General features: G+C 41.7%; 1 protein-coding gene across 1 annotated transcript in view; it reads left to right on the top strand.

Annotated features, from left to right (window-relative positions):
* The window catches only part of LOC133508486 (A disintegrin and metalloproteinase with thrombospondin motifs 2-like), a 146,925-nt gene that overhangs the window by 100,627 nt on the left and 21,777 nt on the right, over nt 1–24,521 (top strand). Inside the window, 3 exon segments of the mRNA XM_061834615.1 lie at nt 9,244–9,449; nt 19,828–19,911; nt 23,202–23,358. Of these exon segments, the coding sequence (XP_061690599.1) occupies nt 9,244–9,449; nt 19,828–19,911; nt 23,202–23,358 (447 nt within the window).

Below are 24,521 nucleotides of genomic sequence, written 5' to 3'. Positions count from 1 at the left end.
GCCCGACATTTAAACACACACTTAAAAATATCTTGTACAATGTATAAAAAGAGTGGAATAAAGGCTAAAGAAAAGTTTGTTTTAAAAAAATGGAATAAAGTGCACAGAAAGCACTCAGGAAAAGATTCGGTCATTTGGTGTTTATGAAGACCATTTCTGGGTGACCTGCTATGTTTGTGTGTGCTTGTACAAACAGATGATGTGTGGCCTGTGGGGACTTTTAAGGAGTCCATCTGTGGCTGTTTTGGGAAGTCATGCAGGTGTTTAAGGTTTGCACTCGTTCCCCAGAAGATTTAATGAGTGAAACCTTCAAAAATTCAGAAAAAGAAAACGAGTAATTACAAAGTGGAACTCACAACTACTTGGTAACGGCACTCATCAGAGTCAGATTAGGAATGAGAATCTGATTAAAATTCCCTGATGCACTTTGGTGAAAATAACCAATAAGTTAATACTTGATTTTAATGGCCTGGTCCTTTTCTGTCCTCTCTCATTTTGTCATTTTGGTTAGGTACTGCATGTCGTCTCCCCTTCCCCACTGACCCACCACAAATAATGACACAATTTTGACTGTTTGAATATAAATTGTGCTCAAATATCTAGACTTTCTTGTGTTCCGCTGTGGTTTCCACCCCTATTCCACTTCACCACTCTGCCCCCCCCCCACCACCACCCGTATATCTTTGTAAAAAACTAAACCGTATACTCAGATAACCCAACATAAAACAGAAGCATGGTGTCAGTGACACTGTTGGGCCCATTCTCCTTACACAATCACATCTCTCTTTCCTTCGCTAATCTAACTTTTCCAACGCTGTCTTGACAGCTGTCTGTTTTGTCATGTGACAGTAATTGTGCAGTTGTGTGTCTCGGGCGGCTGCAGCCCTGACCGCACGAGACCAAGCGAGGGGCTATGGGTGAATAAAGGAGAAACAAGGTCAGGAGGAGCACGATTTCTATCCAATGAACTGGTTTTTTTTAATGCTTTACAGTAGGTGTAACGTTCCCTTTTCGTTTGGCAAAGTTTCAAAATGAATGATGCACAGATGAGCCTAAACTGACATCACGAAAACATCACCATAAAGAAAGTAAAGAATGATTGTGGCAGCATCACGCTCGAGTTTGCATGTTCTTCCTGAGCCTTCTCCAGGCACTCTGGTTTTGTCTCACATCCCAAAAATGTATGTGGTAGGTTCATAGAATACTTTAAATTGCCCATAGGTGTGACTATCAGGGGGGAGGGGTGAATGATTTGGTTATATGTGGCCTGTGATTGGCAAGCAACCACTTCAGGGTGTACTCTGCCTCTCGCCTGAACATATCTGGGACACCCTAGTGAGGATAAGCAGTCCAGAAAATGGATGGATGAATGGATGTTATATGTCACATTCCATTCCATTTTACAAACTGCTCATCCTCACAGGGGTCGTGGGATCGCTGGGCAATCGTGAAAGGTTTTGAAATTGTTTTTCTTGGTCTCCTTTTCTACATCATAAAAACCAATAACTTGGGTGTGTGGAAATCGGGTGTAAAAATAAATCTTGCAGAATGTGTTGCTCATCTTTAAGAAATTCCTCGTCGACAGTGGCACGAAGTCAGCTGAAATGATTCATAAAGATTTTAGATATTTATGTAATTTCCAGTAGGCCACATCGCTCAGAGCCGTTGTATTTAGTCCCCGACTGCATGTGACTTTGTGACAGATTTATGATGGGTGGAGCGCTGACTCCGCTGCTAGCATTTGGCTGGTAGCAAACCGCCATGTGTCACTCTCGGCGTAACGTCCCTCAGTGCTCATTATTTTCACCAAGGTGAATTTTATGGAGTCGTGGCAAGAGGAGAGAGAGGGGGTTACACATTGTAAATTCTGCTTCCCCCCGTAATCCTTCTTTTTATCATGTAAGTGAACATTCAGCAGTTTTATTTGGACAGGTCCCAGGAGATGACGATAATTATTCATACATCAAACAGTGAACTTTGCCTATTTATTAATAGCTGCTTTAAGTTTAGGACTGTTTATCTCCAAGCCTGAATGCGATCATGTTCTTGATGTATTTTTTTTTAGTCTGATGCTCTTAGATCTGTGATATTCAAGAAGATGAATGATATCGACCTATCTGTCCTTTCTGAAGTTTAAGATGAGCAAAATTTTTAATATCGAGAGAAGCAGCCTTCGTAATCAGCGGGTGAGGGGGCCACCATCTTTGCTGCGGCTTGGTTTGTCTGCGAGGATTTTCTGGCTGGTTGTGTGTTAGAAGGGGCAACCTTTGGCTCCTTCCTCTTACATAACTGTCTGTTAAAAGCACACAGGGAGGGCGGCTGGCTGTGAGAGAGGGTGTCTTTTTTTTTTTTTTTTTTTTTTTCTTCGAGAAAACCACCCCCCCCTCTGTGTCCCGCTGAGCCATTCCTTCAGATGACAAGCGTCTGCAAGTGTATGCAAAGTTCACACATGGCTGTGGCAAAGTCACTAGGTATTAAAAAAAATAATAAAAAAATTATATCACAGATTGTAAAATGAGTGCATCTCATTAGCGGCGACAAGCCATGTGAATGCCTTTTGTCATGATCAATTACAGCAAAAATGAAACCCCTTGAAAATAATCACATAAACACGATCTTTGCCATCTTCTGAGGCCATTTTAAATATGAATCCCAAACCTTTCTGTCTTGAGTTGCTTGGATGTCAAGCAAAGAGCCTGAGTGCAATAACATCGGAAAGCTAAGGTGAGACCAAGCTGTAGCTGGAGACATGCACAGTGCAACCAAGCTGTCTGAACTCAAAAAATATATCACGTTCAAAAAATATCTCTTGCGAAATAACTATCTGAAGTTGTTATAGCTGTTAGCATTGTGACAGGCGCAAAAAAACAATATCAAAATTTAATTATTCAGTAATTTAACTCGTTCACTGTCAGAAATTTGCAAAGCAGTTTCTTAAATTCTGAGCCATTTTCGAGCATATGGAGTGACTGATCAACTGACTAAAAGAAGGTGTGGACTCCCCTTTTCTCACCTTTTCCATTTTCTGTAATCATAGTAAACAACAAAAACAGATTTATGTCCAAAACCGCAGTAATTTTTTTTTCTTAAAAGAGAAAAATGTCAAGCAATATAGTACTGTGATATCATTTTTGCTTTTTGTTTTGCTTTTGTTCCACCCCAAAATACAAAACAAAAGAGAAACTGTGTATAAGGGCTTTTGATTAGATAAACAATAATTCGTTTGCAGATCGACAGATAATAGACCTACGAAAATGCGCCCCGAGTGACACTGACTCACCACATGGCTCGAGTTGTCTTATTATTCTTATTTATTATTATTATGGTTGTTATTTGTTCCTCGTTAAATTGATTCATACTCTGTGATGATGATCCCCTGTGTCAGAAAAAAAAAAACGACTAAAGAAAGGAAACATTTTGTCACTGGTGGTGTAATAATTGGCTTGCCTGAATTCTATTTGGCCAGCTCTTTCCTCGTAGCTCCGTTTTAATGTAATTGTAACAATTGGCAAAAGCCATGTGAATGGTGAATGTTTGATACCAGAGGCAGCTAACAAAATGATTATAAATGTATCACTAATTTAATCATTTGAATTATTCCAGTTCCATGTTTTACTAAGAATGGCAGCATTCTTATATTTTTGTTTTTAGGGTTAGCCCAACCCTTTCAATCACATTGTCAATGATAAACACCTGCTAAAAGTAGGAATAAAATGTGTGTATGATCTGATTTGATATATTTCATGATTCTAATCTAGAACATTGATGCAAAACTATCCATGTATTAACCACTGACAAGCCGTGAGCCAAAACTAGACTTGCTTTGGTGACGCTCTAAGAAAAAGGTCACGCCAAACAATATTATATTTTAAAATATAGAGGAATTTCTCCTGATTTAAATCATAAATTTTGGCCCGCAATTCAATATACTTCACTTGTTTCAAGCTTGTATTGAATGGCATACCGATGACTAACCCATAATTCAAGAACGTAAGCTTTGCTACATGAATCATGTTGGAAAAATGTCTAGTTTATGATGCTAATCCAAACAGATCTGCACACTCCCAACCCATGCAAGCCCATCACTGTGTAAGGAAAGCAACAGATTTTCCATCAAAGCTCCTAAGTAGAGCGAGGCCTAACACCTAACTACCAAACTTGTACCAAAACCGAAAGTATGATTTGGCCTGACCTGAATTATCAAAAGCCATCTTGGCCTTCCTCCTGTATTGGCATGCACTCCCCTCCTTTCTTTCAGCCACTAGACCCCCTGCCCTCTGAATGCAACTAGACATTCTTGACATTTTACAAAGGTTGAAAGACAAAGAACCTTTTTGTCCTAATAAGGCTGGGCTCTGTACTCTACCTGAATGAAAATATGAAAAGAGGGAGGGTGTGCGTATGTGTGCGTGTGTGTCTATTGGGAGTTTGTTTGTGTTGCAGAGGCAGTTCATATAAGTATGACACAAATCTATGGAATGCAAATTAGGGTGTCTAAGGTAAATAAGATGATGTTTGTGTTTTGGGTGCAAAATTATCATTATTTTTAATCCACACTGAGCTTTGGATGTTCATTTTTCTGCCAGTAGCACCGTCAGTGAACCCGTTTGGCCCTGCCATATCAATAGAACAAATAAAAAATGCAGTTTACTATTTCAAGTTATTATGGATCGAACTCCCCTTGATGGGAATATAGTATAGGGCTCTGCGATTCCATTAATTTCAAATCATTCACGGTGCTTAGCATATTTTCACCATCAAAACGTAGCGGAAATGTGTATGCCAGCATCCAATCAGTCGGCATATTCCTGCTGGTTAAATTCCAGGCTTTGGTCGGTACACAACTACGCAGTCCAAACAGGTGACAGCACAAATAACACGTGGCAAAAGGCAAGGGTCAGACAATTCTAGGCGAAAAAAACGGCACATGAACAAGAACGAGACTTGACTTGACTAGACTATGGTGGCACGTATCAAGATCGAGATGCCCCGTCCGACTCAGCCATTTTCCTTTGGTTCCCGGTGTCGTTGGTGCTTCCTACTCCCGACGGTAGTGAGTTCCTGCAGGGGGGCCTGCGAGTTGCTCAAAAAAGTACCACACTCGTGATTACCGTATGTGAAAAACATACAAATGGGCTCTGTAGATGCTACGTAGCATCAAAGTAGCGATCGCCCATTTTATCGTCATTATTCAAATGATTTGCAACATGACAGAACCAGCTAATCTGTTTTATGACCATAATTATTTTGAAAGTAGCAATAACTATAATGTTTACGACCCAAGTTGTTTTTGTAATCACCGAGGGAACAGTTTGTCGATTTTTTTTCCCCTTTCCCCATGTTCTTTTTTTTTCTATATACAAGCTCCTTATTTACTTTGTATGCTTATATAATGTTAAATGTTTTAAATATGGAGTTTTGCTTTTGGCAAAACATATTTGATAAGAGTATGCAATCCTGCTATAACTTGAAAGTGTGCAAAGGAGATTATTATTATTACAGATGCACATTTGCAAGTAGCAAGAATGTTCCCGCCATATGTAGAATCATAACTTGAAAATTACATTTTTCAAATTGTAAGGCATATTCATTGTGATCCAAGGGAGGGGGTGGGGCAGTTTCTCTATTTTGGGATTTGCATACCTGCAAAAACAAGACTAGTTAAGGGTGCCATTTTACATTTTTATACATAGTTTATACTTTTGGTTGATTAAAATATTTTTATATTCATTGTTGCTCAAATATAAAATTGCCGACTAATCGACCACAAGCTGTCACTTGCAGAGAGATCAAGTCGATATGCCAACAAGTCGTTAGAGCCGCTAGATTGAAGGTTTTACTCCTCAGAGTTTTGTGACAAGCTGTGTCAGAAGCAAGATAGCTGTGAAAGCATCTGTGAGGTGCCCCATTTGAACAACCCTTGTCCAAGAGACCCTGAAGATGAGTGAGGCACGACGATGACTCAAAGCTCGCACCGCTGTCAGGGCAAAGGGCATACTGGTTTTTCATCCTCATCACCCCTAAATCTAGGTTTGAGGGTGAGAATGACGGTCCCGCAAATACTGATGCTGCTAGTATTTTGCCCAAAAAATGTCTGAGTTATTTCCATATCCTTTACAACTTATGACAATGTAAATTTCTCATTATTCGGAACAGTGCGGTTTTCCCAGGTGGAAACAGAGCTGTTCCAAGGCTGATGTGAATGTGATGTGGCTGTGAGAAAGTCAGCATGGCACCCCGATGACTCGTCTTCAGTCAGTCAAGCAGACAGACGGATGTTCTGGTAGTGAGCAATGGCTATCCTGCATCACTCCAGGACCTCCAAGCGTAATTCACAAGTGCCCAAGGTCCTTGCGGCCCCTTCTCATCTTTCACTCTCATCCGCTAAACCCCTCAGCTCTTACATCTCGCCTCGCTTTTTACCTCCATCAATCTTTCTTCTAACTTATTCCTCCTCATTTTCTCAACCCCAAAAAACTAAAAATGTGCTCTTTGACAGCAACAGAGTGTGCTTCGCGAATGTAAGCAAGTATGGGGGTTGGGGGGGGTGATAGCATGGAATTTTTGGAATGTATGACAGTGGGAGAATACCTTTTAACCTTGAAAAACCCAAACCCCCGGTTTTGGTCGCTCACATCCTCACTCACTGCAAATCTGAGGTATCTACGTATTCCCTTCAGTAAACATAAAGCTGTGGTCCTGAGTTATGCAATCCCCCCCATCTTTGCTTAATCTCTGGTTTTAGAGGTGATGCAGTTTTGCAAAGTCACATAATACAAGCGAGAATACAAGCCTGTCTCTGGGTTGTTTCGGTGTTACATAAGTAAAGTTAAAAATATACAGATTTGCCTTTTTAAAGTATTCGGTATGTTTTTGACACAGAGCTTGTTAAAGGCAGCTTTTGTGTGTAATTGTGTAATTTTGTCCCCCTCCCAGTGTGTTTCTGGCTTTCTGTGTGGGATTTCTGTCACTCACTGGGGGTGTGGGTAGATATGGGATCATATTCAGACTTCCAGATTCAATCTGCTTACGACTCAGGAGCCAATATTAGCCACACGGTCGTTGTTTTACTCATGAGCCCGGTTGCCTTGGATACGTTGCATAAGAGGGAGATGGGAAAGTGCTGTGCCCCTCGCTTATTGGGAGACAATATGGCAGGTCTTGCTTTTTCTTCACGACTCTTAACAACTGAATATGTCATAACACTGCAGACTCCAGTGGGCCCCTGATCCCATGTCTCTGTCACAATTAATTCCAACATTTCCCTAAATAAATATAATTATTTAAAAGGGCATGTTCATGACAAATTAGGAATCTTGTTACATAATAATAATTTGGAGCTCAATATAAGAGTCTTGTTTGTGTATGTCATCCTTAACTGTGGTTCAGGGTTATTTTATTTATTTATTTATTTATTTTTTGCTTTGGCTGTACCGAGACCACAAAAATTGACACCATAGGGATTGTCCTTCCATGGCTTCCATGTATGCAAGGCCGTAGAGGGAGTGCAGTTTGAGAGTGAACGCAGGCCTTAGTTCAAGAGACAGGACCATCTATCTCTTCTCCCTTTATTGCACAGTGCTCTTTGGCACCTAAAAAAAAAAATGGACTGAACAAGACACTTGAAATCAACCTGCTTGATTTCTACTAAATGCAAAATGAATGAAAATTTGGTCTACCTGGAAGAGTCAACTTCTGTGCAGTGCTACTGTAGCCTGTGCAATTGACATAAATTGACGCCTTCCACAATGTACATGTTTTCTAGTTTGTAGTAAAGGGAAGAAAATAGAAGGGGAGGAAGCTCTGTGTGAGAGAGCCATGACAGTCTCCATCCACGTGTTTAGCAAGCACCATCTGCTGTATTTATTCATGCAGGAGTGGAAATATTTGGTTGATTAGGAGTAGATCTGTGAGATAGAGCTGCCACGTGACCACCACTTAAGTGGCATCAACTGGTGTTGTGAAAAACAACACACACAGGCGACACAAAATAAAGCTGCAGAAAGATGATTTATGATTTAGTTTTAGCTTCACTGCGAACACAGTTTATGTTACAGAGTATTGCTGACAACAAATAAAAAACAAACAGCTGAAAATAAGCAGAATTTAATAGAGGACTCCATCCATGCCAATATTCATGCAATTTTGTTTCATAAATATGTAGAGTACAGTGGATATAAAATGTCTACACCCCCCTGTTGAAATGCCAGTTTTTGTTACATAAAAAAAATATACCAAGATAAATCATTTCAAAACGATCACTGTTAATGTGTCCTATGAGCAGTGCATCTATCCACTCATCCATTTTCAATACTGCGTGGTCGCAGGCAGGTGGGGTACACCCTGAACTGTGCCAGTTAATCACAGGGTAACAAGCAGTACAACTCAATTTAAAAGACTTTGAGAGAGGAAGTGAGAAAAGAAAATACAACTGAGATAATGTGGTTGTCCCATCTTATAACGAGGGATGTGACTGTTTTCAGAAACGATTACATTCAAATTCATGTTAAATAAGAGTTAGCACACATCTGCCAACATTTCAAGTGCATTTGATTAGGTTTTGTGCTAATACCTGGCCAAAATCCGCCCAAGCACAGTGTGAGCATGTAATCCCAACCCTCAGAATTATGAGGCAGATGTGATAACTATTGGAAAATACACATATAACAAAAATATAAACTATTGAAATTGGGCCTTCCGATGAGTAAAGGAAACAACATGTCGATGAAAGCGGCTTCAGGACTCATACCAAATGTCATCCTCCTTCAGCTAAATTCATATAATTCACCTTGACAGACATGCATCCATTGCTTTTGGAGTCAACCTTCTTTCCTGGTTCAAATAATATCTCTCTAATCAGTCTCCTTTTATACAACATAAAACTTTTAGATCCATCACTCCCGGGGCCAAATCTGGAGTTCCTCAAAGTTCTGTACTCAGCCTTCTTCTCTTCATCATCTACATCCTACCACTTGGTCACATCCTCTCAAATTTCAGTATCTAATTTCACCGTTGAATGGAAGACAACCAGCTTTTTATCTCCTCCAAATCTAACTCATCGCCCATCCTTCCTCTCTGACTACGAAACTAGACAGCCATAAAACTCAGATTACAATACAAAACAGTTTTTCAATGTTGTTGTGTTGGACCAAGTTTAAGTTTATTTAAAAAAAAAAAAAAGAAACTAAAACATTTTAATTCATTTCAACTGGGTTTCATGTAAATTTCTAAATGTGTTTCTAGGTGCTGACATTGGTGGTCTTATGGATCTGGAATCTCTCTACCAAGGCGTGGAACAGAGCATCAACAACACCCGAGCAGGACGCTCTCGCAGACAGAGCATGGACCGCGCCTACAACATTGAGGTTCTGCTGGGTGTTGATGACTCTGTGGTCCAGTTTCATGGGAAGGAGCATGTCCAAAAGTATCTACTGACGCTCATGAACATAGTAGGTGCTGCTCACTCAAATATAGACTGGTTAGCACATCTGGCTCACAATTCTGAGTACCCGGGATTAAATCTCTCATTGCGAACGGTTGTTTGTTTATATGTGCCCTGCTATTGGCTAGCGATCAGTTCGGGGTGTACCCCACCTCTCGCACAAAGATCGCTGGTGTAGGCTCCACCACACTCACGAACCAAGGGAAAATATGCGGTACAGAAAAATAATGGTTGAATGGATACAGTGTTCCCTCTAAACTGTGCAACTGCCCATTTGCACACTTATCGCACACTCTCAGCGCAGATGAAAACAGATCCAGTGCAGTGAACTACAGCCTGGTGTCGTTTTCTTTTTTTTTTTTTTTTTTTGTTAACACAGCAGCACACTTCCTCTCACAAAGAGCTGCTGCTAGGCCACACTGGGCCACACACTACTTCCAAGTTTACCTGACACCGCCCCCTCCGCTCTTAAAGGGGTACACTCATAATTACAAACACCGTCCACCACCAGTGCTTTAGTAAGCAACACAGTCTGGGCAACATAGAGCAAAGACGAGTTAGACATACTGCTTATGTTTACTCTCGATAATAATGATAAAAGTAAAAAAAAGAAATGCTGTTGCTTTAATGAATGTCGCAGTATATGAATAATGGAAGAAAAAGTGGTGAAACTGGACAAGATTTTCTCTTTTTTTGAGTAACAAGGGTCTGCTCTGAAGCCAAAGTACAAAATACAGGATGAGATGGTGTAAAATGTTGAATTTTTTTTTTTTAATCATTGTGGGTTAAAAAGAAGAAAAGAAACAAAGTTGGAAGCGACAATTCAAATTTATATTTATAGTTGGCTTGGTTTAGTTAGCAATGTATATTTTTGTTTATTGACATTTTCAGTGTAAGTCTGCAAAAACACAAAATTTTACTTAAAAATGTTCTGATGGGAATATAATCTGAACCTTTGAATGAGCCATGTAACTTCAATGGATGACACTGGTTGACCACAGTGCACGCGTCTGATGTTGTTAAGGGAATATTGGATGGATAGATTCTCAAATGCATTCACCCCAGCCATTTTGCCTAAATTCTCAAATTTAAGCACTGCTACTCTTATATTTCCTCACTAAATGAAAAAAAAAAAGTCTGCTTGACTCTAACAGGAAGCACACACACACCCATGCACACACACAAATGAAATCTCATCATATTCAGATGGAGAAGAAAGGATTACTCATGGCTGATTGCTATCTTAAAATGTGGCAAGAAATTGAATACTCATTCAGTTGTTGTCGGTGTGTTGGTGTGTGTGTTCGTACGTGCGTGTGTGAGATGCTAGGTGCGCTCTCTGCCCTGAAGTTGCATCCTCACTACATTTTATCGGGCTTTGTGTCCTGTCACCACTCACTGTCGATATGCCATCCCTCGCTGGGGTTCACGCATACGTGCGTACACATAACAGTGTGTGTCGACTTAAACCCGCCACAGATTTTAAGATTCCCAAATCCAACCTGTGGTGCACAATGCTGTGAGTGTGTGCATGAGAGAGATTGCTTTTCAATTAGCTGTGGCTTGGAGGATGGCGTGCTGCGTGAGAAGCCGATCACCGACTTCTCCGCAGGTGCAAAGTTTGCCACGTTCTTTGTCTTTTGGCTCGAAGCGGAGGAAGAACACGACCCGCTCTTCTCTCTGCTTCCACCATTAGTCGTGTGTGAGACAGAAGAAGAGAAGGGAATACGCAGCAACCCCCCTCTCCTCAGCGTGGTGTTGGGGGCTGGTGGGGGTGGGGTTGGGGGGGTTATTCAGGGGGAGAAAGAGTATTTTAAATAGAGCATCCGGAACAAATGACTGACAGCTCGATAAACAGAAAGAACAGTTGCCTCCCACATGTGGTGTCTTTGGAACGCTCATGAAAGTTTGCTTTGCTTTCCTCAGATTGGGTGTGCCTCCTCCATCTTTCTCTTTCGCTCGCTCTCTCTCGCTCTGTCACACCTTTTTCTCCACACTCTTTCCTGACTTGCATCAGAAACACTGCTCATAAATAAATTGTGGGAAGGAGTTACTATACAGAGAAAATATTTATTTACTTGAACCACATGAGCCTCATAATTTTGTTTGGCTTTTCATTTGGTTGGAAATTCACTGCAGACAGTGTTAAATTTATAGCAGGCCAATTAGAGTTGTGTTTTCGTTCTGTTTATTTATATAACATCCCTAATGCACTTAGTTTATTCACTGTTTACAGTTTAATTATTGAATAATCTAAACGAAAGATCGGGTTGTTGCTGCTTGTTGGACAACAATTTATCCCTCAGCTCAAACTTAGTGTCAAACTTAAGGCCCAAGGGCCAGATCCGGCCTCACAGCATCATTTTTTGTGGGCCCACGAAGACAAGTCATACGTATGTAATTCATGTTCATAGGGACTCTAACCCTAATAAACAAAAAAATATTTTTTACGTATACAGACACTGTTTAAATACAGAGCTGCCATGTGTACCTTGGACCCCATAATAATCACAAGTTATTAGCGTGCACATTATAGTTTTTTTTAACTATAATTTCCAAGAGGAAATAAACATTTATGTTTGCAGTCATTTTTACCTCTTCAAAACAGAGCTGTTATGCTTTTCCTGGTGTACTCTAAATGCACAAATGAGTTATTGATTGTGCAATTTATATTACAATTTACAAGTTTACATGCATCTTTTTGATGACTATACAAAACCGACAGGTTTTCTTCTAATTTTGTTCTCCTTATACACAAGTCAATAAGGACATTTTTTAGATGGTTCATAGCTTAGAGATTGTGACGTGACATACAAAATATGTACCTGGCATTGAAAATAGTATTTGGAAAATTCTCAAAATGTATGCATATATGATTTCTACTTCTTACTGAATTCATATCAGAGCATTTATCACTATCAATAATCACTCCCAAATCTAATCAAATTGCAACCAAGAATCCAAATTGAATCCAATTCCTAACAAAGGCAAGCCTGACAATACTGATATTTTTCACTTTAAAGAATATTACAAACACAAAAATCATTCTTTTGTTTGTGGGCTGCAGTGGATTAATTTTCATTTCTATTCATTTCAATGGGGAAAATTGATTTGATATAAAGCATGAGTAAATTGATTTTTGAGCTGCTATCCATCCAATATTGGCTGTGTAATTACCCAACTCATTCTGTATGACTGCAAACGAAAGCCAAAGGTCAAGGAGTATTTGATCAAGTGGTGTTTAAGGATGTGTGTTTGTGAGTTGGGGGCGGGGGGCAGTGTGGGGTCGGGTTCTGCAGTGTTGCAGGACATCAAAGGACACCCACCCACAGTCATCTGAATCCTAAAATCTGAATTCTATTTGAGAAGTTCAACTGAAGTTCAGCATGTGTGTGTGTGTGTTAGTAATTTTACTTCCCACTCCTTTCCCATGTGTTTACCTCTTTTCTCTCTGTGCTGTCCTGTTGGACTATTGATGGCTGTAACAATGAGATTCCATCCTTTTTTACCATGATTAATGCTCAGGTGACAATTTTGTGACTTACTTCCATGTAACTTTAATACTCTGATGATGGGTTTATTAGTTCACTGCCGTAGCAGAACTTCAACAAAACTCGACAAAAAGAGGCAGGACCTGGTGGGAGGGGTGTGAATGTCTGGGCACGGGCTTTGGTCGACAGCATCTCCTACGTGATTGTGCTAATTGTGTTAACGCCGTTCAGTAAACAGCTGAAAAATGCATCTGTCAGTGTGGCTCTCATTCCCCACATGCAATCAGAATCGGAATCATCTTTATTTGCCAAGTATGTCAAAAACACACAAGGAATTTGTCTCCGGTAGTTGAGCCGCTCTCGTGCGACAGCAGTCAACTGACAGAGAATATTTTTGAAACACTAAGAAAAAAACAACAAAGAGTAAAATCTTACCAGTAATGTGGTAATGTTGGTACAATTTTTTTCGTGACAATTGCGCAAAAAGATGCAGAGTCCTATAGCAATTAGTTTGACATTTGCAGTTTGAAATGAGTAATTAAACAGTAGACAGGTGCAATGACCATAGTGGATGAGCGCAGACTTGAACAAATTGATGCAGTTTCAAGTGACTGGTATTGTGATACCTAATAGCCCAGGTGCTGGTGATGCATGTAGATGAGGTGGTGTCACCCGAACCTGCTGGCTCCTGCCCATCAGGATGCTGTAAATCCACTGGCAGATGGCAGGCGACGCACTGAGGTGGAGAAGATTAGAGAACACGAGTTCGGGGATGATGGTCTTGAACGCAGAGCTGAAGTCCGCGAACACGGTCCTTGCATAGGCCCCCGTGCCTTCGAGGTGTTCTAGCATGAAGTGCAGTACCATGTTGACTGTGTAATTCAGAGATCTGTTTGCCCTGTAGCCAAACTGCATGGGTTCTAGCAGGGGACTTGTCACGCTCTTGATGTGGTCCAGCATGAGGCATTCTAAGGGCTTCATGACCACAGATATCGGGGTGACACGCTTGTAGTCATTCAGACCCAAGATTGCAGGTTTCTTTGGGAATGATGGTGGGACTTTTGAAACAAGATAGTACTTTGCACAGTTCCAGAGCTCTATTAAAGATTTCTGTGAAGACTGTTCTAGCTGGTCAGTGAGGAATAATGCACATGATCGCTGCACCTGTTTTAAGCCTGTTTAAAGCTTTTATTCACCATTTGCTGTGGAAATGTAATTTTATATTTTGTAACTGTTGGGAGATTACATTGTACTGTTTGCTGTGTGTATTTATTATTTGCATTTATTTTTCTCTGTTTTACTCTGCTAACTGCTGGCGGCGTAGTATAACAGATCATTTTCATTCAGTTCAACATTCACAAGAAACTTCACTGTTTTGGGGGGAGCGTGGGGGCGAATTTGGCATTGCATTACTAGCAAATAATAAAACAAATACAACAATGACTAAAAAAATTATTTACATAAAACATGCAGTTTAAACTTTATTTCCATCCTCCCTTCATGCTTTGCATCGCTCTCAGGATGCTTTGCAGCACTAAGGACCGCCCAAGTGTGTAAATCAATTGCCAAACATTTTTTTGTCCGCTGCACAAACAAACAGTTCTCATTTCAAATTATAATATTTAGAACTCTTTTAAAATGTGTAGCTTCATTCATTAGCACAATGGCGCACATTATGTGTATGGCTCAAATCGCCAATGGCGCACTTCACTCTATAACGGAACCAGTGTGGTGTGAAAATTAAGGTGTAGAGGGTGATAATTGTTAGTTGAAAATAATCTGAGTGAGGAAGTGATGTTACTGTATTTAACCTAGAAAGAAGAGAAAATATTTTATCCATTGCGTTGATAAGTTTTATTGTGCAAGTTTTACTGTTCATATGGAAAGTACCAATTTGTGTCAAATTCCAAGTTAATGCCTGAAGTTGAGCATCAGCACGATAGATAAAATAGCCATTGGTCTGTCTCATTGATTAACAAAGACCTTTCTAGAGGTGCTACAGTGTGGGAATCACACTTTCCATGATATGAATAGTCAGTAATAATAAGGGAGTTGTGTGTGTGCTTGTGAGAAGTTACTCTAAAGTTGTATAATAAGATGACTTTTATGGCTCCACAATGCAGGAAGCACCTTTTGCTAAAGCTTCTCATTGTGATTGTTCATACTTGTCTCTTTAACAAGCCACAAAGGGAATAAACACTCAGATTATGAAGTGCTTAGAAGATCCGGGTAAAGGAATTGCAACTACTGTAGGTAAGAATCAACTGGTAATCTGCTGGAAGTGTCACAGATATTCACAAACTCAAATTCTCACCATATCAAGTCTTACCGAGTGTCCCCAAAATGATGTAGACAAGCTGTGCAAAGCTGCTTCGTAACCACACAGCGCTCATGCTAATTTTAATTGGAAGACTCAGTTCTGTTTCATCCTCAGGTTAAATGTTTTTCATGCATATTTTGCTACAACAAAGGCTCGTCGTTAATTAAATGTATTGTTGAACACGACAGTTCTTTTGCCAAAGAGGTGACATTCCATGTCCCTAAAGCTAGTTTCTTTAGCTGGGGATCAGATCGCCAAGCCTTTGGCCACCACCCAGCTCACATTGCACCCAACCCCTACGGCTCCTCTCACAGGTGGTGAGCCCATGGGAAGGGGGGCCCATGTTACCCTTTCAGGCTGTGCCCGGAGGAGCCCCATGGGTGCAGGCCTGGCCACCAGGTGCTTGCCTTTGAGCCCCACCTCCAGACCTGGCTCCAGAGGGGAGGGCCTGGTGACCCGCGTCCTGGCAAGGGAAACCAAGATCCAATTTTCGTAGTCATCATAGGATTTTTGGAGTCGTACTTGTCTGGTTACTTACCTAGGACCTGTTTGCCATGGGTGACTCTACCAAGGGGCATGAAGCCTCAGACAACTTAGCTCCTTGGATCATCGGGACACACAAACCCCTCCACCATGATAAGGTGACGGGTCGAGGAGGGTAAAGAACAAGATCCCAGATACAAGCGGCGGAAATGAGTTTCCTCCCCAGGGTGTCCAGGTTCTCCCTTCGATATAGGGTTAGAAGCTCGGTCATCCCGGAGGGGCTCAGTGTCGAGCCACTTCTCCTCCGCATAGAGAGGAGCCAGATGAGGTGGGTGGGGCATCTGATTCGGATGCCTCCTGGTGAGATGTTCCGGGCATGTCCCACCGGAAAGAGACCCTGAGGACGACCCAGGACACGCTGGAGAGACTATGTCTCTGGGCTGGCTTGGGAACGCCTTGGGGTCCCTCCAGAGAGCTGGAAGAAGTAGCTGGGGAAAGGGAAGTCTGGGTATCCCTGCTGAAGCTACTTCCCCCACGACCCGACCCGGAGAAGCGGTAGATAATGGATGGATGGATGGATGGATGGATGGATGGATGGATGGATGGATGGATGGATGGATGGATGGATGGATGGATGGATGGATGGATGGATGGATGGATGGACAGTTCTTTTGAAAGTACTGAATCATGAGAATCAGTGTGTTAAAATGATTAATTCAAAAGATTCATTCACCGTAAATTAGGTTAAATTATCACCTACCTATTCCTTTCTCAGCAAGCTCTCGAACACCTGGCTTCAGTTGTGACTCGTAACGATCCGTGGGGTGACCGGAGCTGCCACACGTATCCTACTGTGTCCCATCCACTCAGAGTTCCACCAGCTGGCAAGACTCCATCTGACTGTGGTGGAGAGTGTTGCTGACACCAGCACCCATGCTACCTGTCCACCCACCTTACTGTCTTCCTGTTATCTGATTAGTTTGAACCGTCCTTGAGTCACTTCAGAAGCACGATATAAGTCTAATGCATTGTCCATTTTCTGTACCGCTTATCCTCACCTGGGTCACAGGTGTGCTAAAGCCTATCCCAACTATCTTCAGGCAGGAGGTACTCCCCGAGCTGGTTGTCAACCAGTTGCTGGGCACATATAAACAAACAACCATTCATACTCACATCCAGATGGACTTAGGGGCAGTTTAGAATCTTCAATTAACCTACCATGCATGTGTTTGGAAAGTGGGGATAAACCGGAGTACACAGAGAAAACCCACACGGGCACGGGGAGAACATGCAAACTCCACACAGACAATGCCGGATTTGAACCCAGGTCCTCACAGCTGAGAGGCAGATGTGCTAACCAGTAAATCCCATGTGTTTTTGTGTTTTTTTTTTTTTTTTAAGAAAAAGCTTCAATAATTGCATTTGAGACAAAGAGGGATGTTTTTTTGTTGCACTGAAATGCAAACAATGAAAAAAAAACACTCAAACAGGTTTTATGAAAAGTATAATTTAGTTGCAAATCAGTATAACAGATGAGATGTGTATGTATGTTATTTTACATGTCTTATTAATCTATTGTAATAAATGTCCCCTCTTAAATTCCCTGCTGCTGCCACTTTAGCTTGCTTTGCACTGGCGAATCTAAGACGCATTTCGATCTACTGTCCTCTCATGACTTTCTGTGAATTCTGTTAAGATTTTGCAGACACGATCTAACCCACGCACGGCTGCGTCTGTGCTTGTTTTCTTGTGCCTGACTGATTCGACATTAGGCGCGAGTCTGAAGAAACAGATGCCAGTGAAAGCTAACCCAGGACAAATGGTTAAAATCACACACGAATGTGTTCACTGTGAGTCTAATCTCATTCCTTGCGCGACCTTATCACTCATTGTACAGTACCAGTTCACAGTGAACATCCTCATGAGTCACTCATGGCAGAACAGTTCACTGCATATGTATTACTACTTCGTCCCTAAATGGATTGCGAATGAAGAAGTTCAATGAAGGACTCACTCGTGGCTGACAGTACAGTAGTACATTTAGTTCAATTATACAATCAGCTTGTCCCTCCGCTGCCTATGCAGTGCTACCTGATGGTGGCTGCTCATTGGTCATTCGCTTATAAGAGTGACACCGCTGGCAAATCACAAAACACATGGACGTACATATAATGAAGTCCTTCCCCCACCTGCACAATGGCTGCTCATTTGTCATCTGCCGAAGATTCGGAAGTGGACGACAGAACAGTGCTGCCGTTTTGTTTTCCTCACCACGCCAACTCACTCAGGCTCAAACAACAAACCATTTCATAAGCTGATTCAGTTCAGTAAAACACAGCTAAAAAGATTTATTTCCGTTCAAGAAGAAAATGCCTCCCTCTCCCCATAAGCCAGTTTATACATTTTCCATCCATCCTTTTCCCATGCCGCCTCTCCTCACTAGGGTCGCGATCTTGCTGTAGTCTATGCCACCCGTCTTCGAGCAAGAGACTGGGTACACCATGAACTGGTTGCCAGCCAATTGCAGGGCACATATAAATTAACACCAATTGGCGCTCATATTCACACTCATGAGCAATTTAACTACCAAGCATGTGTTTCATCATTTGAGCAAAAAAAAAAATCCAAAGACTTTCTTATGGGCGACACGCGCTAACAGGAAAAAATTTTAGCATTTTTATGAATTTTGATGAAACTCACAGTTCCCAATTGCAGTTACCAATGATATATAATGTGTTCAACTAGACATTGTAGCCACGCTGATGCAATACAGTAACTCCAATCCAACAGTTTGCACATAAATGATGTCTCTTTTTCAGATTTTCCCATCAGACTGCTAAAAATGTTCAGCTTTCCACCACACACATTAGCACTGGGTGACTTGAAGTCAGTTCTCTCATATATGCAAATGCTTTTCCACTGCTCTATTTACAGTTGTTCTCAAAGAATGCATAGTTTACTCATTTGTTTCAAAAAAGCCTTTCTCTGTTCTCAGTTTGGCACTGTGCATCCCCACTCTTCATTTTGCCTCCATTTGAAGCGTCCTCAATCCTTCTTCCTATGCTCCTACACACTGGGTGCCACTGATTATTGTTCCTCTCCTCTTACCTATATGTGCACGTGTGTATGTGTGTATGGTTGTGTGTATGCATGTATTATGCTCAGCAGCATGTCCATCAAGCAGCTCATTATGGCTGTCTGTTTTTACATCCTTTTTTGTCATTAGGCACCAACCAGCCACCAAGCAGACCTTAACCCCCACAGTAATTTGTAATCTCCGGTGTGTAAATATGTTTCCAGACTTCTGTCTTTTTACCTGCTTCTTGTTCCTTCTTTGTGATCTAAAAATGAAAATTCTGTAAGTACTGTATATAAAGCTATTGTTTAAGAAACTGGTATGTTCATGTGCTCATTTTAAAACTAAACCTGCTTTCTCTGTTGAATAATTGATGGCAGAAGCTGATTTTGATGTTGAATTTTTGGACAAAACCTGTAGAAGTTACAACCTCCAAAACAAAGATGGATATAAATTGCTGAGTTCACATTGATACATGTCCTGTCTGTTTCATCCCTTTCTTAGTGGAAGCTTCAAAGTTATGCTGATCAACCTTTAATTGTTATTCTTGTTTTTATAAATGACTGCAGGGTCAACACGCTGTGCCTTTTGGGTGAAAGGTGTATTTTGCACATTTTTTCAAAATCTGTTCCTTTATTAATTGTGCATACACATGATCTGAGGAGGTTGTACATTTGTTCTCGTGGTGCGATAAAAAAAAAATTAAAAACATCCATAAATCGCAGATACGTGCATCAATTGTGCGTATGCACGACTTATGCACAAATTTGTGTGTACACATAGTTAATGAATGAGGCCCAATATCATTAGGGTAGAAGCTGACTGGTGACTCACTATACAGATCAAATGAATGACAAAGAGGTAACTATCCTGAATGCCTTGCTATATGCGTGAAGATGAATACCTGAAAAGATTAGCTTATATAACCTTTCTTATTATCATGAAATCATTAGTGTTAGGATTACATTTACTGTATATGCTTGTCAAGGTGACTAACGTCTTCGTCTGTCCTTAGGTGAATGAAATCTACCATGACCAATCTCTGGGAGCGAAAATCAATGTGGTGCTGGTGCGGATTATCATGTTGGGCTATGGAAAGGTAAGACTTCCCACCAACGATTCTCAAACTGAGGTACCCTGAACCCCTGAGGTCTGCGATTTGTAACTTGGAGGTCTGCAAAATAATTTGCTGGTACAGTGGGAGGAGCGCGACTATAAAACAAATATGCCAAAAGTCCCTACATTGACTTGCAAAATATCCTGCAAAATATCGCATAAGAAGCATTTCTAGCTCTCTCCTGTGGTTGTCTTTCGTTTCGAGTTAGAGGCTACTGGTGAAAGAACTTAACCCCAACAAAATGTTTGTAGCTTGGAAGCACATATGTTTGCTACATATAAATGGGCAACGTTCAGCACAATTGAATCCGTGACTGCCTTTCACAGGGCTTCCTTCTTGTAGTTCGGAAAGCAATAAGAAAGATTTCCCTCTTCTTATGGTTTTTAGTCTGAATTAGATCTGTCAGTCGCTTTAAAAAGGTTACTTAGAGTGATAAGAAAACTCCAAAGACCAAAAGGCCAAATTGCTGTTGGTAACACTGGTTGTGCTTTTTAAGGGCTCCCCTGAGATCCTAGGCATGTTTTTAGTGGATCCAATGTATATCAGCGAGCACCAATGCAAGAATTGTTGAATTTTCTTAAGTTTCATCCAATTAAACAAGTTACTAATATTTAACTAATGTTTAATATAAACTGTGATTGGCTGGCGAGCAGTTCAGGGTCTACCCTGGCTCTTGCCCAATGATATCTGGGATGGAATTTAGAATAGAATGCCATTTATTGTCATTGTACATTGTATGAGATAGGAGAAGAAATATAAATCCATAAAAATGAAAAAAATGTAAAATGGAATGCATAAAATGTAATGCACAAGATACTGAAATTCAGCGTGCATTCACATATTGATTGATAGCACGGCTTGAGGAAAAATGTGAGTTCAGAGTGGTGATGAGTCTCGAAGGGAAAAAAATGTTTCTCAGTCTGTTGGTCCTTGCTTTTGTGCATCTGTACCACCTTACAGATGGCAGGAGCTGAAACAGTTGATAATCTTGGTGTGTAGTGTCCTTATTAATGTTCTGAGCTCTGCTGAGGCACCGAGCGGCGTAAATGTTTGCTACAGAGAGGAGAAGGCAGCCAACGATCTTCTGTGGAGCTTTAATTGTTCTCTGAAGCCTTGCTCTGTTTGCCTCAGTGCAGCTCAGTTACCAGATAGGGACACAGTACATCAGCAGGATCTCAATGGATGAGTGGTAGAAGGCCAGTTTTTCCCATTTTTCCTGTGGACTCTTAGGAAGTGGAGATAGTGTTGAACCTTCTCGATGAGATGTTGTCTGTCCAGAAGAGGTCCTCAGAGATCAGGACTCCCAGGAACCTGAATGTGTCGACACTGTCCACACACCCGCTGTTGATGAACAGCGCGGGTGGTTCAGTTCTGCTCCTCCTGTAGTCCACAATGAGCTCCTTTGTTTTTGTAGTGTTCGGGACTAGATTGTTGTCTGAACACCAGGTTGTGAGCTTCTGGACCTCTTATCTGTATTCTGCCTCATACCCCTTTGAGATTAGCCCGACCACTGTTCTGTCATGAGCAAATTTGATGATGAGGATGATATTGTGGACCGCTCTGCAGTCGAAAGTGTAGCGACAAAACTGGAGGGGGCTTAGCACGCAGCTCTGTGGTGAGCCGGTGCTCAGTTTGCAGGTGGAGGAAAAGTGGGACCACAGTCTGGGGTTCAAAAAGTTCTTGATCCAGGTGCATGTGAGAGGAGGGAGGCCCAGGATATCTGGGGAGTGGGAGAGTGTGGGGGGGGGGCAGTCTTTGATGTGCTTGAGAACCAGCATCTCAAATAACTTTTGAGTTTTGGGTGTGCACATGGTAGTTACATGTAATACGCAATGTATTCTATTGTATTATAAGGGGGTCCTTGTAAAAATGTCTCACCTATAATGGGTCCCTTCACCCAAAATGGTTTTGCAAACAGACACAAGAAAAGTTTTGCAGTTCCTGGAAACAGTGAGACCATTTATGATAAGGATACAAGGAAATGGGTACAGTCACTTCGAATATCTAGAGGAAGGACAGGCAATTCTTAAACTCACGCAAACGCATGGACACACGCAGCATTGGCCCGGAGCCAGTTATTCCAGTGGACCGAGCAAAAGAAGAACTAAAAGCATGGCGCACCTCAGGGGAGTGTTTCCAAGTTGCACGCCTTCACAGTTCAGCGCCAAAAGCGCATAGAAATGCTGGCCGTTATGCAATCTGACTTCCTCCCAGTAGACTGCAGCACAGAATCATGGGAAGTCCAGGCAAAGATAAACAATTAGTGATCGTCCTCTCTCATTCATAAACGTGGAGACCGGACATAGAGGGCTAAAGTCATTTTTCTTCTCACCAGTAATTCTATCGGCCCACATGTTGAGAGCAAAGGGACAAAGTAGTGATAAGGGCAAAAGAATGTAGGAGTGCACGGATTACCCCAGAGGTTGATAGTGGCCATTATAACGCTGGAATTGCTGCTTTGTGATACACTTATCCTTCTGTAGCCTTATCTTTTCCACTCCTGCCTGGATGCGCACAGTGCCTCTGAGCTCTGCAACACAGACACACACACATTCACACTTGTGTTGGTCATCCCCTATTGCAGCTTTAGCCAAAGTGCTGGCTATCCGTCATCCCCAATTACTGTGGCAACGGCGCTGCACCCAGACAGCCTGCAGATTGGCCGTGTGACCCTGAACACAGACACACCCTCACACAAGTTCAATATGCCCATTGAATACCATAGTATAATAATAATATACAACTTGTATTCGAAAACGGGAAGAAGAAAAACAATTACAGAGGCGACCATACAAGTGTCAAGGATTACAGAGAACTCCTTAATATGTTTGGCTTTTTGTACAGTGGACTATATTAATCACTCATCAGTCAAATAAAAAACCTGAAAGAGGATATCTTCACTTTGGCACACATAACATGTTCTTAATTTAGGGTTAGCACATCGTCCATGTGTGAAAACATAGAAAACCAAGCTAGATCAAATGTATGTGGTCAGGAAGAACACAGGAGGAATGAGGAAGGCCATCATGAGATGTGCACTGTGAATTACTGTATTAATCTACAGTATATCCTGTTTATTGCTAAAAGAATCTGGACAGTGTGCTGTTTATATTCTATGATTTCTTGACAATCACTGTGTGTGGCTTGTGTACTTACAGTATGTGATGATACAGAGTCAACATGAACAGCAGTCAGATGACTTATGTTGTTGTTCTTGTTGTAAAATATATTTTCTCTCACCATGCATGGCTTCTTTTTCTGTCTCTTTGCAGTCCATGAGTCTAATTGAGTTGGGGAACCCATCCCAGAGTCTGGAGAATGTGTGTCGTTGGGCCTTTCTGCAGCAGAAGCAGGACACTGGGGACGCCGAGTATCACGACCATGCTATTTTCCTCACGCGACAGGAATTTGGACCCACAGGCATGCAGGGTAATGCCCGAAGACGCATCCGATGAGCATAATGTTGATACAACCCAGTATCTAAACGGAACCCTCCTCGTCCTTTCGCTGCCTTGTGCTGCATAGTGCTCTACGGGTTTGGCGGTCGGTGGTTTTGCATGCATCAGAGTGCAAGCTAACAGGCGGCCCCCAGGGAGAGGTGCCCTTCAGCTGCCCTTGGGCTCGGCCTTCCACAGCAGAAAATCAATAGACGGAGCGGGGGCAAGAAACAGCTCCACAATTAGAGGAAGCACACAGGGAAATGACGATTGCTGGCGATTCTTTTGAGGCGTTTGCTTTAAACACATCACGTTTTTGTTTTTATGTGCAAAATACTGCTTTATCACAGAATTTCTTTATTCAGAACAAACATGGGCACTCAGCTTCATCACATTGATCATTTGATCACAACCAAGCAAGCAGTTCAGATTACTTCATTTCTATGATAACATTTATCATTTATTTCTTTGCAACACTGCCATTTAAGTAATTTAAGGAAATATGCTCTTAGCGGCACAGCAGCCTCAGAGTTCTGAGCCGCCGGGTTCAGATCTGGCCCCGCCTGTGTGGAGTTAGCATGTTCGCCCTGTGTGACTGCGTGGGTTTTCTCCAGGTACTCGGGTTTCCGCTCACATCCTGAAAACTTGCATTGTTGGTTCATTCATTCAAGACTAAATTGTCCGTAGGTGTGAATATGAGTGTGAATTGTTGTTTGTCTCTATGTGCCTTGCGATTGGCTGGTAACCAGTTCAGGGTGAATCCCGCCTCTCGCCCACACCAGCACGTCCGTGACCCGATACTCTAAGCTGCCACAATAATAAGTGCAGCGACATAATCGTGTGAGATCCAATATAACATTTTTGCTTTTTATAACAGTGCTCAGTTTTTCAGATCGGTGAACCTGGCAATTTTGGGAAGAGTACCAGTAGTTTTGTCGAGGTTCTAACTGATCATCCCTTATTGTTGGAAGCAAAGCAGTCGCTGATGCACTTTTTAGCTGTTTATTGAACAATACAACAGTAACACACACCCGATGGTCATACTTTAAGTGGGAGCTGATGTAAGCCACAGCTTACACCCAGACTTGCCAATGTCACACGCTGCCCCACCAGGCCCCGCCCCTTACTTTATCTAACACAGACTGTACAATATAT

Source organism: Syngnathoides biaculeatus, chromosome 11 (genome assembly GCF_019802595.1).
Source record: "Syngnathoides biaculeatus isolate LvHL_M chromosome 11, ASM1980259v1, whole genome shotgun sequence".
Lineage (NCBI taxonomy): Eukaryota > Metazoa > Chordata > Actinopteri > Syngnathiformes > Syngnathidae > Syngnathoides > Syngnathoides biaculeatus.
This window is presented reverse-complemented; position numbering and strand designations above follow the sequence as displayed.